Source organism: Poecile atricapillus, chromosome W, assembly GCF_030490865.1.
Source record: "Poecile atricapillus isolate bPoeAtr1 chromosome W, bPoeAtr1.hap1, whole genome shotgun sequence".
Classification (NCBI taxonomy): Eukaryota; Metazoa; Chordata; class Aves; order Passeriformes; family Paridae; genus Poecile; species Poecile atricapillus.
Window position 1 is genome coordinate 24,139,849 of NC_081288.1, and position 18,411 is coordinate 24,158,259.

Here is an 18,411-nt window from a genome sequence, read left to right on the forward strand (position 1 = left end):
TTTGCAGCAATTCTTTATATTCCACTGACTATAAAAAGGAAAAGGGAAATCTACACTGTATTGGTCTTGCACCATTTTGTCCTTGTGATGATGAGTGCTTCAGCAATGCATAAATAATATTCAGATAAGGTTATATAGCTTTAACTGATGAAATAATTTGTAACTTACCCATTTCCATTGTTTCCAAGCTATTTCTGGGAATGGCGTTCACATACTGCGTGTGAGAAGTTAATTTTTGTGGTGCCAGTGGTACTCATATTGCCAATGCCTTGATGAAAGTCACATGGTTTGCCCTGCTGGCAAGCTGTGTGCTGCTCTGGAATTGGGCCCTCTTTGCCATGAAGACAACATTCTGCCAAGCTGATGCCAGAGGTTCAATTTATCCTGGGTTTTGTCATTGAAATGTTTGTTTTTGAAGTAATGAACTCAGCCCTTTTACACATACACTGCTGAATGACCTGAAGATATTCCTTCCTTTTTTTATTGTCCATCACATTGCAGTAAAGGTGGTGTGAGCCAAAGATTAGGAAACCTGACTTAGCTGGAACTGTAAAGTTCCTTAAAGAGGAGTTCCTGTTATTCATAAAACAGGATATAGAGTGACTATCTCAGGACCAACAGTATAAAATTAGAAGAAAAAACAGAGGACATACTTGAAAATTAGCTGCTTGCTTTATTTGCCAGCTCCTAAGTGAAGTGTGTGTGTCATTGCTATTGCAAATGATAAAAGAGAAATCACAAAAGATGAAATGCCTTAAGATGAGGATTCCTTACCTATACTATTCATAATATCTAGCACTGTAAAGGTTGTTACTGAGTCACTTGGAAATGAGGAACTATTATCCTTGGCTTTTCTGTGTATTGTTTTATCTTATTCATGAAACTTCAAGCCAACCAGAGGAAGCAACTGAACCATACGTAAGGTGTAAGGTCTTACATACCTGCTTGTGATTGGTGCAAGACTGTAAAAGACCACTGCATTTACAAGTAGGACTGCTGTTCTTCTGGACCTTAGCTTGCCTGGGAATGTGTGTTCCATTCCTCTTGAAATACTACACCTAGCTATGAAAAAGTCAAGGTGTTCTTCAGTTTGTAGCTAAACACCAAAATGTGAACTAATTTTCTAGATGGTGGATATGGTTGGGTGCCATAGCTGTGTCACAGCTACTTGGGCTAGTCCCAAACACACAAACCTACTCATGTTTCCTGGCTTCCATGTGAAGAAAATTAAAGCAAATAGGACAAAAAAAATATCTTTGACCAGCTGCTCATTTTTCACATCTTGTGTGAGAAAGATCCCAAGCTGTGCTGTGGAGCTTGTGTGCCCTGTTATTCAAATGTATCTTCTCTTTACCAATATTTCTGTTATTTTCTTACTGTCCCTGTGGTTATCTTTAGGTACTTAAATGCCTCTTGGGTATACCTTAATTTTCCATTAATATAAAAGGAGAATACCTCTTGTATTCCCTCTTCTCTTTTTCTAGAGTAGAGGGATTTTGGAGTAGAAAGCCAGCATCGAAGGCAATAACTTGAAGACAGGATGATGCATTTGTGAATCTCCTGCTACATCTAGTATGTGAGCATCATAGCTGTAGACTTGAAGTGTACTGTTGAGACAGTTACAGAACACAACAGATTCTTGTCAATCTAACTTTGGAAATCAACTCAGTGCTTTAAAGCACTTCTGTGAATAGAACTGAAGGTGCTTTTTCAGGAACTATGGACAAATTAAGCTGAGAGTGCCTGTTGCTTGTACTTGATGTTGCAACTTAAAGCTAGGCAGTGAGATGTAATTCTATTTGCTTGTCCCTTGAAAAGTGACAGCTGGGGAGCTGTAGGCAAATGAAGAGGTTGAGTCACTGTTCCTGTTTCTGTGGTCTGTCAGAAGACAGCCCTGCTGTGTTCAAATGCAGCCTCAGCAAATGACCCAGCAGTTGCACTTTCTGCGACGAACTGCTGTCGATTTATGGGGCCGTGTTGTACTTAGTCACCGTTCCTTTTTTGTGTATGCTGTGTTGGTGAGGGAATCATGGAGTTTCAGGGGATAAAGCAATTGATTCTTGCAGTAAACTTTCATTTCTGTCTGCATCTCTGGTGACCATTTAGTAGGTAAAGGCATAAACCATGCTGAGGGAAGTGTTACAGAAGGAAATCCTCTCCTGCCAGGGTTGTTTTACCTCTTCTCCATATAGTGAAGCCTGTTAATCAGCTTCTCTTGCCAGTGGGACACTGTTTGCTCAAGGCCATTTCTCACTCTTTTATTTCTCCTGGAGACTGCAAAACAGCAGGGACTGGGGTTTTTTTTGCTCAGATGATGACATATATTTATGATGCTACATTGTAAACTGCTTATCAAACCCTGAAGGACAGCACAGAACTGAGGAAAACAAAACAAAACAGAAGACAAGCCATCAGAGAATAAGGTGGTTCTGTAATACTGAACTTGAGGTATAAATCATTGGTCCAGATGAGTCTCTTGAGGGATTTCCAATCTGGAAAAGCTATGCTGTTACTTGCCATTATATGTGCAAAGGCCTGCTCAGGGGAGGTCATACAAGGTCCAGATGACTTCATTGGAATTAGATGTTCATTACAGGTGCTATGCAGGAAGGATTTCCTTGTTTGGCTTTATTCCCACCAGTGAATCATAAGATCCAAGATGGCAAACGCAGCTGTTGCTTTTGCTGCTTTGGGGATCTCCTTGTTTAAGGGACAGCAAAGATCTGGGCCATTGGCTCAAATACTTTTTTAACTTACTGACATTCCTGGGTATTCCTAAGTATCATCATGGTGAAGTTGCCAAGGGAAGGAGAAAGCCAAGTCTAGCCTCAAAGCTGAGGAGGTGGGATGAGGGCTGGCACCTGCATTAGGTGTGTTCGAAACAGAGCTCCCAGGGTGCAAGGGTAGGCTCTCAGTGGGTATAAATAGCTATAAATATGTAGATTTACTCAGGGTGAGTTTTTCAATTATGAATACAGCTTGTGTGGGGTTTATCATGTCCCAGTTCCAGTATATGTGCACAGACACAGCTTTGTTCAGTATTGCTGGCTTAGAGGAAAAGTGCACCAGCAAAGATCCATCTCTGTCTTCTCTGGAAGAATAGTTCTTGTGAGTGATCGGGGGGAACTAATACTGGTTGTTACCTGCTTGGGACAATCCCATACATGCCCTTCTGTGGCTTGGTGTCTCAGGAAGGACCCAGGTCATCTTATTTGTGAAGTACAGTTTTCCAGTTCTGTTGCAAGTTTGTCACCTTGCATTCATTTTGCATTCACCCCAGCAAAGTCAGTGGGAATTCAAGGCAGGAGACAGGATTTCACTCCATCTCTCTGTCCATTCAATATTATGGAACACTCAGCACACAGCTATGTGCACTTCATCAGCTCTGCTATTAATTAAGCATGTTCCTGAGGGACATAGACAGCCAGATGTGACCAAGTCACCAAAGTGCTTGGAGTTTAGCTGGGTTTTGTCTGGAATTTGTGTGAACTGTGAATGTGAACTCTGGTGCTTGCAGGGGCAGGGGAAGACATAGTTTTTTTTGTGTGGAAGACCCATTTCTTAGGTTATTTTTGAGCTAAGGCTACAGGGTTAGAACATGACATTTTTCTCTCAGAACTTGGGAATCGTGCGCAGGGGACATAAATGCAAGGCATGAAACAGAGATGTTGTATCTGCTGTGATCAGAGTGATCTGGAACAAAGCAGCAGTCCATCTGGGTGATCTGCTTGTGTGATCTTTGGTGCTTACTGATGCCTGGTACCGTATTTACCTTGAATGCAGTTTTGCTCTGAAAAGTGACCTTTTATGAAGTTGGTATAATGAAATTCCACAGTTCACTGGATGCTCAAACATGCTCACTTTGTTGGTCAATGGATACTTATTCTTGACTCTGCCTTTGCACATGTGTTTCCGAAAGAAGCCTAATTTTTTTTAGCTTGTCCTTAACAAGAATTCGGTAATTGGAAGTTAACAATTGTATTGACTATATACAAATCAAAATAAAACCCAGTTTGCACTGTCATAACTGTGTTGACTCCACAGGGGTTAGCAAGAGTAAAATTTGCTTTACACTTCAGTCATTTGAACAGATGTGATTCTGATTATGCACAAAACCCAATGAAATAGTGACACTTTTATACAGTCACTTTTCAGACCGTTATTTGAGTATTTTCTTTGTATTAAAACAACTATAGTTTTCTAAATTCCTTTTACCCAGGTGTTAGTTGTAAATTGCTGGGTTCACTGAGTGTATTCCAGGATGACATCAGGTGTGACATTAATGTAGAGTGAGGGCTGACAAAAGCACAGATCCAGCTGCAGGACTGTTAATCAGAAAACAGGCTAGCAAATGATTTCCTCAGGTTGCGGATGGTCTCAGCTTTTGCTTCATCTTCAGTGGCATTTCCTCGCTGAGATGACTCAGATATGCTGAAGCTGTTTGTCAGGGACTGCGATTTGCTGAAAGGGAAAACAGAGTTCAGTCTCAGCAGGAGAAAGAGGGAATTCAAAGCTGGTTACTCATGGTTTGTGTTTAATTACACAGACAAATGCAAGGATAAAATGAGAGGTTTTCACAGAATATCCGTGTGCTTAGACATCCAGGAATGGGAGAGGTAGGACGGAATGGGGCACGGGCAAGTGGCTCAGTCAAAACTGGTGTCAGTGGAAACATCTGACTAGAAGTATGCACTTGCCATTTGGTGAGGCTGTTGTGAGAAACCCTTAAGTAATTTCACTACTAATACAGAAGAATGGATTAATATTAGGGGTCACCTGTCTCTCATGAGCCTTACCAGGAATGATGGTCTTGGCCTTTCAGCTGTGAGAGCACCAGAGGTTGGGTAAATCGGTATCCAGATCCCCTTCAATGTGTGCTGTTTCCTGCCCTCCCCAGCCTGTCTGCTCTGACTGTAAACTCTCTAATGCAGATCTATGGGTTGACCACACTGCTCCTGCTGGCTGTGTAACTGCTAGTGGTCAAGTTCAGATCAGGACTATGCTTTTGAAGAAAATGTCCCTATTTTCTCTGCTACCATCCTTAGTTTCTTCTGATCAGTAATAGGTACCCAGCACAAAACAAGACTGAAAAAAGTATCTGAAATATGTATAGTGTGGTGACTGCATCCTTAGCACCAACATTTTGATCCTTAAGTACACCTCACTTAGTTTGCCTCGTTAATGTAAACATGATCACTGAAAGCCTTTTCTAGACCATCACTCCTCTGCTTCTCAGAAATTGTCTTCATCTTTCTAGCCTATGTTTTGTTTTGGCCTGTTCATACAATTTGCTTGTGTTAACTTCTTGTCAGCATCAGACCTTTTTTCAGTCAGTTTTCCTGCCATGGTGCCAGCTAGATATTCTCCACAAAGGGTGACAACAAAAGCTGCTTCCAAAGATCCATAACAGTTCAGCAGTGTGCTGTGCTCCAGAAGAGTGCTTCCCCACACAGTCACTATCTGGAATTTTATATACACTAATAGGGCCACTTTCACTTCCCTCTGTCTTCCCTGCCTTTTTGCTATGAAATGCAAAAAGAATCTTTGTGGCTGCTACACTTAGGAAATAGTGAAGGAATAAAGACACCCTGCTGGGAAGGCAGTGGCTGTGTTGATATGGCCAGGGTAGAACACACTATTAACAGTGAGCACATGAACAAGAGAAGAGTGTGAAATCTTTGTGATGTCAAATACAACCTGTTCTTCCTGACAACAGGTCACTGGTGGGCTTTTATGGGAAGGGATACATTTACCTCTGAAGTCACTCACAATTGTGCAGGCCTTTGTTCCTGGGGACTGCTGCCTGACAACTGGTGATATGTTCTCCATGTCAGCTCAGGGTACTTTTTGGACAGGCTTATTCTGATATCTACAGATACTAGGAGTTTGTCAGACACTTACTTCAGGTGTGGGTGTGGGGTGGTTTGCTGCTTGGACATTTCTGTGGGGCTCGGCTGGCTGGGAGCCCGGCCTTGGGCAGGAGGCCTCGGCTGCTGTGGAGGGAACGCGCCTGCCTTGGAGGCCTGGACTGGAGAGGACCCAGTTGCTGACCGGACTTGCTGTGGAGATCCAGGTGACCTTTGCTGCTGAGGAGAAGTGGACTGGGGGCTCTGGGGCTGCTGTCCTTGAGGAGACAGCCGCTGCTGTGGGGGTGCGCTTGTTCGTGGAGGCTGAGATCCTTGTGGCTGGCGTGGTCCACCTGAAAGGGACATGTAGACATAAACGTGAGGAAATGCATGTGGTGGGCAACAAGCACAGAGCATCTCTATGGAAGGATGGGTTTTGCTAAGAAGAAAGACTCCTCATAGTAGCTTCATGGAGAAGAATATGGCAAATTCTCTCTTACAGGCCTAAAATTGGTCTCATGCCCTCCTCTCTAGAGTTGTCCATTTCTCTACCTTCTTCAGCAATACAGAAGTCCCTCCACTCTCCCCAAAGGGAGTCACTTCAACCTGCCTTGCCCTTCATGTGTCTGGTGTTTCTTATCCTTGGTGAGCACTTCTTGCTTGGGGAAGGAAGAGTCACTGGAGAACCAGCTCTGTGGGAATGTAAGCTGACCCTGCTGGTTTGTGTCAAGCAGTCCCTTCACAGGCCAGCAATTTGATGTGAGACATTCCATCCTATCACTATCCATACCTCTGGTCCAGAACCATCACCAGGCGCCTTCAGTTGCTTTGGTAGCAGACTCTCAGAACTGAAGAGGATGTGGAAAACAATTGGACATGACATGAGAAGTTGCTGGGCATGATGGATAATACTATGAGAAACCTGACAAAAGTTGCAAGTAGTGTTGTGAAGTCTGGCTGGATTTCACAGGTGATCAGGGGAGTTATGCGAGAAAAAGTTTTACAGAGAATTGAAGGGGAGTACTGGAGACAGATGGGGAGTAATATCCCGCAAGGCCAACAGCTCCTATCAGTAATAGTATGGAATGCCAAGATTACATAGATGTGTTTGGAATCAGAAATGCTAAATTTTGGATGCAGCAAAACTGTTACCAATGAGGAAAAGATAATTAGAGGCAGGTGTTAATTTGATAGAAGGTTGAAATGGAGAAAGGAAGGAAAGGTGGCAAAAATGATGGTCTAATCAGTTATGTGAATTGAGTGGATGGTGTGATCTGGCTACCTACAGGGCAGCCCTATGCTTCATCACCTCAGTGCACATCAGGACGATAAGCCAAAGCTGTTTTTCTGACCAAGCCATATATGTCAAACGTATTTCTGCTGTCAGGAGGAGCTTGGGGTGTGCTCTTGGTGACATGGGAACTCCTGGACAGATGGACTGAGGATTCTGGCATCGCAACACTGGTGTTGTTGATCTGTTCCAAGCCTGACAACACTAGCATCTTTTCATCACTCCTCTACTCTTGTGCAAACACAATATACTCTGTGCCCAGAATCCTGCTCCAGTGCCAGTCTGAGTGGCCTTGTTTTGCTGAGTCAAGTCCTACCAGTGGTATCAACTGGATCTATATTGAATTTTCATCCCACTTTCTGAGCTGGTGTGGAGTATGACAGTATCTGCTTTAATAGTACACTGAATATGCTGCCTTCTTGGCAGTGAGTTGGAAAATGAGCAAAACCTTTATCCTGATACCTTTTATTTAGAAGGCAAACTGATAGGACTCAGAGTCATCACTGTCATGGGAATCAGAGAACTGTACCTTGTGGAGGAGGCCGTGGTTGTGACAGTTGTCCAAGTGGAGGTCCAGTCTGAGATTTCATTGACACAGGCTGAACTTGTGGAGGCTAGAGGGAAAAAAGCCAATCCAGTTAATACAGAGTCCCCAAAGAGAAGCCCTGAGGTAATACAGGAACTGTAGAGTCATGAAGTGTTCCTTAAATACACATTCACACACATGCAGCATCTGGCTGGTAAAATCTCATGGGGCTAAAATGGAGAGGTGAGTAAAAAAGAGCATCAAAGTTGTTTGCTCACAGGGAATAACAATGAAGTTACAATTTAGAATGCTTTTTTAGGCAATCAGGAATTACCAAATGTATCTGGCCCGAGGGGGTCTCTTAGTCCCATCTCCCATTTTGGACAGTTGCCAGCACCAGATGTTCTGAAGGAAGGAGGGATGAACCATGGAAATGTCTATGGAGTAATCATCTCTGTACCCTAAGGGATCTCCTCTTGATTGCTAATAAGCATGGGCCAGCTTCAGCCCTGAAACATGAAGCTTATTATCTGCTCTACAAAGTCTTTGCAACAGTTCCAGATATTTATTTTGATATTTACATCCAGACCCTTTTGAGTCTTGCTCAACTTTCAGCCTCACTGTCTTTCCCATTTTTTGTGTGTGTTGCTTTGTTCTGAGTTTTGAAACTAGCTTTCACAACCTGCCCATGCTAGGCCATTCATTATTTTGTAAACCTTCACTGCCCTCTCTCTCATTCACCTCCTTTCTACAGCCAAGAGACTTTAGAGTCCCTCCAGTCCCTCCATGGGAATATTTCCAAGCCCCTGATTGTTTTCATCACCAACTTCTCTTTCCCAGCTTTGTAATTTCTCCTGCAGATGCCAGAGATGGGTCTGCTTACATTTTTCCAGATGAAGCAATATCTGGGTTCTCTGTATACATTGCCAGTTCATTTTTCCTGCATCCTAATTTCCTGCTTTTCCCTTGTCAACACAACCATAGGCTGAGCAATGGTTTTCATTAGCCTGTATGCGACAAAGTACTTCTCAAGGGAATGGCTGGTGCCACTTGAAAGTTCTGCACATTGTTTATGCTCTCCCTCTCTCTACCCCCAGCTTAGTTTAGCCTTCAGTCTCCCATATGGAGTTTCATTTGCTGTTGTGGTGACTGAACATACATAGCTCTGTCAGATGTTCTTCACTGCCATCCCTGGTCCTGACTACCGCAAATAATTTGGTGCCATCTGCTCTTTCTTCTCTCTCGCTGTTTAGTCTTTTTGACAGATATTTTAATAAACAGATTAAGCAATGCAGAGCTGCTGCACAAAGGGCTGGTGCAAAGTTAACAAAAGTCTGAGTAAGCCTATTGCACAAAATTGTTTATGAAAATCAGGGTAGCTGGAGACAGATAGGCTGGTACATGCTGGATTATTTACATGCAGAACATCATGATAAAAGGGTCTTCAAGGCTCCTGAAAGGTCAGGAGAATGAGCTAAGTGATTCTGGAAATGGGAAGAAATGCTTCATAGTTGGAAGCATTGAAATTAGTTTCAAGTGACTAACATAAACGTGATGAAGTTGCCATCCCATCTTTTGCATTGTTTATCTGGGACTTGCAAATTGTGGGGAAGGAAAATCTGGGAATTTTCCAGTCACGGCTTCTAGCCCTACATAGTTTGGGAACTAAACCTAGCCTTAGTGTTGATGTAAATTGACTGTTCTAATGCTGTGAGATGTCTTGATTCGACCAGGAAAAGAAAAGGAATTAAATCTCATATTCACCTCTACAGCCTCTCCCTACAGTCAACCAAAGCATCTCAGAGATAAAGGAAAATCAGGTTTTTGAGGCTGAGAGATGAAGGGGTGAGGGCCAGCCCAAGGTCTTCTGCATTTGGAAGAGAAACAGTGAAGGGAAAGTCTGGTGGTGGGTCAGAGAGGCGAGGACAGAGCCACAGTGTAGCCATGCGACAGTGTTTCATGTTGAAGCAAACTTCTCATTAACATCTTTTCCTGTCCTAGGCTCAACATTTATCAACATGATCTGGCTCAGTATCCTTGAAGTATCTCCTCTGTTAACTGTTTGCAAGAATTAAAATTTCTGATATCGATATCTGAGGTTAGCTTTTACTACACAATAAAACTTTACCTTTTAGCCCCTCCATGCTTTCTTTTGTAGCTTGCCTGTTACCTTGCCTAAAGCTTTTTGACTAGCTACATCATTCTGACCGATTGCCTGTTATCTACCACTTCATGAAAGAATTCCCAGAGAAATAAAAGGAAAAGAATCGAAAGGAAATTAATGGAACATTTTTTCTTCGCAAAAAATTCATGTGGTAAATGCCCTTAGCTATGGTTTCTGCTGATTTATTTATTCTTTTGTGTTCTTCTTTAAATTATCATTTGAGAAAATTCATAAAGTCTATAACTTATCTAAATTTTTCTGCATTGCTCTTACAGCTTTCAAGCCACATTGTTTGTATTTTTGTACACCAGTCCTCTGGAGAAGCAATTATTTCTAATGATAATACAGGTTTTTTTGGCAGCTTAGTCTCTTCCCAAATTCAGTTCATTGCATGTGGCCATCTGGAGTTGGGGGATTAATAATTTTTTTTTAAATATCAGTCATCACTGATTTAATAACTGCTTTTATTCTTTTCTGTGTCATTCTGATCAGGTAAAACTATAATGAGGTAAAGAAGTTCCCCATTTTCAGCAATTACATTTACTAGCGTCACCATGCTGTCCCTGTTGTCTTCTTTTCCTCCCTTAACTTTGGAGGATCCATAGAGCCCACCAATTGTTTGGTAGGGTTCCATTTTCTGATGAACTCAAAGAGCTTGTTTCATTCTTTCCTCTATCTGCTCCTCAAAATTAATTTCTCTCCTTTTTACATTTCCTTTTATTACTTGTATGACGCCACATAAAGGTCCTCTTAAATCTCAGATTTCCAAATGTGAAAGATTTTTTCCCCTCATTTGTCTTAAATGTTCTTTTTGTCATTTAACTCTACAAGTTTATTTCTCACATTCTTGGTTCAGGAGCAGGTCAGAAATGTATGTATGCATTCTGGAAAACAATGGTCTCTCAAAATAGCATCAGTACAGTTTTACTGCTAAGGAGTTGATTAATTTTCTTTTCTCACGCTTGTGGTCATACCCTTACTTTTTGATATCACATTTGTCCCTTGGACATTAAATCTAATGGTACACACTCACTATCTGAATTTGTACCTGGATGTTTCTTATGGCAAAGTCAAGGTGTTTTTACCTCCCTCTGGATTGCTGTCCCACTTGATATTTGACTTGTTTCTTGACAGCCGAAGCCTCACATTGTTGTGACTTCTTACTTTTCCATCTCTGTAAATTCTGTGCACTCAGTTTTATAATTTCCCACTTTTTCTCAACCCAGAGGCTAGTATAGAGAGTCCAATAATATGTATAGGTATTCTATTCATACCCATAGGATATCCAGGGATTCATACTTCTATGTATTCATTACTGCTGTCTTTATATTCAGAATTGCTCCTTGTATTCCTTCTGTGGAAGTCTTCATCTGCATCTCTAGGTCTGCATCTCACCAGCCTCATATTTAATTATTTCTCTCTAGACACTTCTAAGTGTTCTAACATTATATTAGTAATGTATCATGTACAATTTTTGTGATGTTTGTGGCATCAAACTCCTTCTCCATAGTAAAACACTCTAGTTAACATATTTGTGGGTTTAGTTTTCTTGATTATAGATACAGGTATTTCTAGGTTTTATTCCTGATATCCCTTTTCTTGTTTGACTCTTCTATTTGACATCCTATCCCTTCAAGATTTGTTTTGTTCTTGTTTTGGCCTTAATTTAGGTCTGCTGTAATCCAATCCAATCCTGTATCAGTATATTACAGACATGGAAAACAGATGCATCTGTCCATGTTCTCAGTTTCTGTTGGCTTGCCCTTTGCTCTTAGTTCATACACTCTATATCTTGGCTATTTCAAAAGGTAGTTCTGAATTCCACTTTGTAAATGCTATCTCTTCTGTACCACTTTCCCTGCCTCAAAGCATTTCCAGTGTCTATTAAATGTTTACACCTTCACTCTAGGTAAAACTTGAAGTTACCCTGAATACCCTTCATGCTGGGACCTGGTTTAGCAGGAGTGGACTGTTATATGACACAGGCAGAGCACCATAAAGTGCCTTATCCCATTTTTTTTTGTCTCAAGTGGAAATGAAAATTGTACCAGTGTGTTGCTTTCAGTTTTGGCCTCAGCCTTTTTACTTTCTTTTCTCTTCTGTTGTACAGATCTGTTGTCCTCAAATCATGCTTCACACTTGACTCTCCGTTAGATACTGAAGGAAGCGTAGCAGGTACACCTGGATACTCAGGTTATGTTCTGGGGTGTTTCATTTATATAGAACTGCCCCTGGGAAATGTGGCAGTAAAATTAGATGCATTTGATACTCAAAATGGATGTACACAAGAAGACCTAAGGAGTCAGTTTAAATGCAAAATTAACAGGTTCTTATATGCATTCAGCTTTAATAAAGCCTCCCCCTGATGAAGGTGGCAGAGGACAGCTCTGAAGTAGAAACTGCTGTTAGGAATGGAACAAGTCTTGCTGAAGATTCCCGCTTTCTGTTCTTGAAAGCAGAACAGGGATGCAAAAAACAGAATGAAACCTATCCTGAGGGATGGTGTTAGACAGAAATGAAACTGGGCATTAGAAGAACCTCTAAAAATGCCCATGTTCAATGTGAATCAATGAATTTAGCAAGTCAGAATGTCTAGATGCATGTTCATGCTACTGGTGTGATGCCATATTTATCTGGAAGGAGAGTAAGGGAGAGAGATATGTTCCTTAGGGGTGCCCACTTCAAAGAGCCTGTGAGAGTCTCCTTTGGAAGAGCAGGAATCAGTCTATCCAATACACTCCCATATGGGACTGCTCAACTCTCTGATGTCTGACACAGTGAGGAGAGAGAAAGGAAGAAATTCAGGGAAATAACTTGGTCACAAATCTCCTGTCATACCCAAGGCCTCAGTGGTGACGGCGTAGATCCAGCAGCGACGACAAGCTGAGTCATTTTGGAAACAACCAGATCAGCTATAAGTTGTCTGTCCTCTTCTATGTGCTCCCCAATCAGGGGCATTGAGCTGTCCATCACCTGCCACAGGAGGCAAAAACAACAGTTAGTATGGAGGTTTCCTGCTGGCAGACGCCTGTTTCAGCTCACCTCTTACGTTAACCTGTTTTGTCTCCACATCCTTGCCAATACCTATAGTCACCACTTTCCTCATGCTGAAAACATGCTTGATTTTTCCAGGTGTGGGATTTCACTTAGGGTTTTTTGGAAATGTACTTCCCCCAACTCTTCATCTTCCTTCCCTTCACAACTTACAAGCCAAGGCAAGACTTCTGGTGGCTGGAAGCTTTCTAAATTGACTTCATACAAATTTTCTCCTTCACATGTCCTGAGGAGATACTGCTGATGGATAAGGTCTCGCTGGCATTGTCCCACAGTGTTTGGGGGTCACATTGCAACTTAAAGGGTCACAGGAGAAGAGAAACAACACGTACTGCAGCCTGAGGAGATGAGAGCAACAGGGACTGGAGGAAACCAGGAAACATTTGGGATTAATGAACACAAAGCACTGCACCCTGAGAGGGAAAATAAATACCACAGATGTGTAATGAATAGGATGTCACCAAACCAGCACCAAGTGCAGGAAAATAAACTTGGTCTCTGCTTGTCTTCTTGATAATGCTGTGATACAACTGCTTCCCAAGCAAGTTCTACAAATCTACTGGGGAAAACTGGGAAGCAGAACTGTGGGGATGGGGGAAGGAAAACTGTCAAAGGGTCTTTGAGGTAAGAAATAGCCTCACAAAAATAATACTAAAAGCACAGCAGACCCTCAGCTGTGTAGCAGCCCTGAACATGATTTTCAACAGTTCATCATAAATCAAGTGTTTTGCAAACATTAGCTAAATCCCACAGGAAGAACTGTACTCTGATGAAGTTAAGATTCAGCTGGAGTAAATATAATAGTACCAAAATATCAGGGTTGGAAGAGTTTATTTTATTTTGCATTTATTTTTAAAGCAAACATTAAAATCCCTGGAAATGCAAAGTTGAAGGTTGAATTGCTCAAGAAACGCACTGACTCATGCTCAGATAACAATCGGAAGTGCACTCCACCCTGGCAAGGCTGCAAGAGTACACTCTTGGAGGGAAATGGAAAATTTTGCACCCCCTTTTTTTAGATTCAAAGTAGAGAAGATCAGTGAGATGAGTTCACTGAGTTTGTATTCTGCTCTTTTCTTGCAGAATAATGGTTTTGTTTAATTTCTATAGATGTCTTCTATGAACACTAGGAAACCTACCTAGAAAGTTTTAACTATGGTACACATGGAAAGGGGGTTGATGTTTATATCCATGGCCTACTTGGCCCAGGGGGCAAAAGGAGAAGGTTAGAAAATTATATGCTAGTGTTTGGCAAAATACACAAGGTGGCTTCTCCTTCCACTGTCCACTTAGCTGTTCTTCCGTTGAGAAATGAGGTGAGGAATGTGATGCTTCCTAACAATGTCAGGGAATGGCCAGTTCCCACCTGGGTCTCACTAGCCAGGGACTCCTGGGGGTCCTCTCCGAGGTCCCTGCGCAGGTTTCCCTCTTCTCCACTCCTGTCTTAAAAGGGAATGCGGCAATTACAGTTCCCCAGAGAGAGGCGGTCTGCCGTGTCCCCGCACGGCGCGGTGCGAGGGGCCCGTGTGACCACTAGATGATGCAGTGTGACCTCTAGATGATGCAGTGTGACCACTAGATAATGCAGTGTGACCACTAGATGATGCAATGTGACCGACCACTAGATGATGCCCTTACCCTGCCGAGAGCCAGGCGAGCCGCGCTCCCGGCTCCCGCCCCCTTGGGAGTCACCGGCTCTGCTCAAAGCCACTTTTCATAGACTCGTAGAATGGCTTGGGCTGGAAGGAGGCTTTAAAGGCCATCCAGTCCAATACCCCTGCTATGAGCAAAGACATCTTCAGCTAGATCAGCTTACTCTCGGGCCCCATCCAACCTGAATGTCTCCACACATGGGGCATCCACCACTATCTGCACTCTAAAAAGTGTCTTCCTTATATATAGTCTAAATTATATATATAAAATAATCCTCTTTTTTTTTAGTTTAAAATCATTATCATTTGTCCTGTTGCAACAGGCCCTGCTAAAAGGTTTGTCCCTTTCTTACGGACCCCCTTTACATTCTGGAAGGTGTTATAAGATCTTTCCAGATCCTTCTCTTCTCCAGGCTGAACAACCACAGCTGTTTTGGGAGCTGTCTTCATAGGAGAAGCGCTCCAGTACTTTAATCACCTTCATGACCATCTTCTGAATCTGCTTCAACAGGTTCATCTTCTTCCTATGCTGAGAGCCCCAGAGCTGATTTTCCCATCTCAAGGAGGGCTTTTTCCTACTTCTGCGGCTGCAGTAGCTGAAGAAGAAGCTGGTGCTTTATAAACCAAAGGCACCAGGGGGAGTGAACCCTGGAGCAGGTTCCACCTGAACCAGGGAAGGTGCACCAGGGATGAGGCAATCTGCTGTGCAGTGTCTGGCAGGGGAAGGTGAGATGTGGGAGACAGCAAAACACAGGAGTGAACAACCACATGCACAAGGGAAGGCCTTTGACAATGGCAGTGATTTCTGTGGGTAAAATGACACAGCTGGTTGCCACTGAACTGAAAAGAATCATGAGCTGTCACCTTGCCTGTCCTCCAGGAAGGGCAAATTGGTCTGGAACTGGGCAGATACAAATGCTAACACTGAATAAATCAACTGGCTGAGAGGAATATGTGAATTACAGACAGATTGCACTCATCCCTTCCTGGGCAATCACAGAACAGCTGGGCAAGGCAAGAAGATGACAACACATATGGACCCAGCCTTTGTAGCTGCCCTCGTGCAGCTGCTGTTGCCTGATAAGTTGTATGAGGGGCGAAGGAAAAGTGCCCAGGCAAAGAGTCTCAGGAAAAGACCATCCTAGTTCTCCCTCTGTCATCAACCTATCTGATGCTGAAACCTGGGCTTGTTTTTCACACTCTGATGTGTGAGACTGGAGTGTTAGGTGATAGGGAGGGAGGGAGGGAGGGAGGGAGGGAGGGAGGGAGGGAGGGAGGGAGGAAGGGAGGAAGGGAGGAAGGAAGGAAGGAAGGAAGGAAGGAAGGAAGGAAGGAAGGAAGGAAGGAAGGAAGGAAGGAAGGAAGGAAGGAAGGAAGGAAGGAAGGAAGGAAGGAAGGAAGGAAGGAAGGAAGGAAGGAAGGAAGGAAGGAAGGAAGGAAGGAAGGAAGGAAGGAAGGAAGGAAGGAAGGAAACCAATGATTGGACAAATCAAAACAAATGATAGGCACTGCTGAAGGGATGAGCAGGGCTCCTTGCAGGGCAGCAAGGAGCATGTCTAGTAACACAGCTTAGCTGTATGGCAGCCAGGGCTTATCTTATTCTTCCAGGTGAAAAAATAAATCACATGGACCATTTTGCTTGCCATCCACTTGCTTCATATTTTTCATCTTAGCAGAGTTGTGGAAATGGGCTAGATTACAAAACAAAACAAAACAACAACAACAAAAAAAACACCAAAAAAAAACACCAAAAAAAAAAAAAAAAAAAGAGGGAGAGGGGAGATTGTTAAGCCATACATGTTCCTGAACTCTTTTGAGAATCTGGCTGCTGGCACCAGTAGAGAATTTACATTATTTTGAGGAATTCTGATTGAGTGCTGACTACTTATGTTGAATATTCCCTCAAAGTGATAAAGTTCTTTAAAGCAGAGGAAAAAAAGAATTACCAGCATTTACTGTTAAATTCACAATATTTCAATATGAGCCATGAAAATGGTACGTAAGTGTGCTAAGGTTTTGAAGACAGAAATGTAACATATTCTACTGTTTGTCATGGGAAAAGGAAAGGAGGTGAAGTTCAAGTAAAAGCAAATACCATGTGTGCAAGATTACTCTTGTGCTGTTGATAACTCATCTGTCTTAATCTGATTTTTTTTGCAACAAACCACTGCGCTAAGTCTCAGTTCACAGAACTGCCCATCACTACCTCTTTGTGAATCTTTCCTGAAGAACTACTTTGCACTGTGAAAATTAATTACTGCCTGCAATTGCATTGTGCAAATTCCTTGTTTGTTCAGCCCATTTGGGTGTGCATTCTTGTAAAATGTCACAGCACACTGTTCCCTCTTACCAAGAAAATACAACTGTCACTCTGTCAAATAACTTTTTTTCTCCCACTATCAAAAGTAAAAAAGCAAAACAAGGGATCAGTTTCAGACCAAGAAAAGTATCCCAGGAAGTTGGCTGGAGGCAATTAGTTACTTGTCAATATCTCCCTGAGATCTGTATAAAAAGGTGCCTGTTTGGCTTTGTTCTGCTCCTTATATTGCACTACTCCTTTCCCAACAACATCCAACAGCCAGGCATCTGAATGCCTGCTAGATGTTGGTATATCAAGCCTGCTCAGTCAGGTTCTGCACTGGGATAATTCAGCCCGACCCATCTGAAATGATATTGTGTTTCTTCTGATTTGTGTCATATTAGATGCACTGCTGCTTACCTTGCTCACAGAGAGAGGAGCATGAGCGTGCATTTCTCCGTGTGCAAGCTGATGATGGCTGTTAGGGTACGGATGTGCTTTTCACCAGTCAGTCACACACAGTGGCAGATGTGAAAACCCAGAGGCATACCCAGACAGAGGCCTATAATCTTTAAGCCCAGAACTAGCTGTGTGTGCACGTACATAGGCTTATGTGCAAGAATATATGCAGGGATAGGAAAACCACATATCACATCTAACCACGTGTGGAAGCAATCCAAATGTCTTTACAGTTGTCTCTAGCAAGGCTGCCTTCTTGCTCTTTCTTTCTCAGCTGCAGGGACATAGAGATTTAAAACTGCACAGCAGGGAAACAGTCTTCTCTAGGGGATGCTCCTCTAGGTGCTGATGAATTGCACACAGGAGCAGACCCATTAGCCCTGGCCCCATCAATTCAGGAAAGACAGAAGCTTGCCAGCGTTTGGTTGCTGGCAGCACACTTCTGTCACATGGCCTTTGACAGGTCACTGCTCCCCTCCCTGGGGAGAGCAGATACACAATGCAGGAATGCGCAGTCACTGGAGGGCTCATGTGGTTCTCATCAGCATCCCAACCCTCAGCGGGGGGGACTGCTCTCCCACACATAGCTTTCCAGTGTGTCAGCACCCCTGCATGAAGCCAATAGGCTGGCTCTGCTCGTCTTCCTCAGCTGGCCTGTGTTGGTGGAGTTTACAGCAGGTCAGATGTTGTGTCTCCTCAAGTCACATACTGACAGAGGCACTTGCTTACTTGCTGGATTGTCTCTTCTCCAGGGAATCTCTTCAGTTTCCACTTTGATTTTCCAGCCAGCTTTTCTTTCTCTGCCCTGTTAGGATGATTTGAGTTATACCCCACTGCCATATCTGCCATATGCCTCCTGGCCTGGGAAGGAGCACCTTGAACTTTAGCTCTCAAGGCCACAGTCTGTCCAGCCCTGAATACGAAATGTTGTAGTACACGTTACCCATGCTAACTTTGTAGTGCTTTTTCTTGATGGCCTCTTACTGTAGTGAACACTGTGTGGGCAGAAGATTTTAGAAAATACACCTTTCTTTTTTGTTCAATCAAATTGCTCTGGTTGCTTGTGAAGCTTTTGCTACACTTTCAAAATTTATTTTCCTCTTTTTATTTAGGTGCAGCT

General features: G+C 42.9%; 1 protein-coding gene across 2 annotated transcripts in view; it reads right to left on the reverse strand.

The window, feature by feature from the left end:
* Window positions 1-4,215: 4,215 nt before the first annotated feature.
* The window catches only part of LOC131591714 (synapsin-3-like), a 164,586-nt gene continuing 150,390 nt past the window's right edge, over window positions 4,216-18,411 (reverse strand). The window contains exons 10-13 of one of the 2 annotated variants that reach the window (XM_058862690.1): window positions 12,666-12,800; window positions 7,667-7,751; window positions 5,902-6,199; window positions 4,216-4,461 (exon numbers count right to left, since the gene is read on the reverse strand). In XM_058862690.1, coding sequence (XP_058718673.1) covers window positions 4,329-4,461; window positions 5,902-6,199; window positions 7,667-7,751; window positions 12,666-12,800 — 651 coding nt within the window. In that variant the 3' untranslated portion in view covers window positions 4,216-4,328. The remainder of the gene's footprint in view (window positions 4,462-5,901; window positions 6,200-7,666; window positions 7,752-12,665; window positions 12,801-18,411) is intronic. The other variant, XM_058862691.1, reaches the window with a different exon arrangement.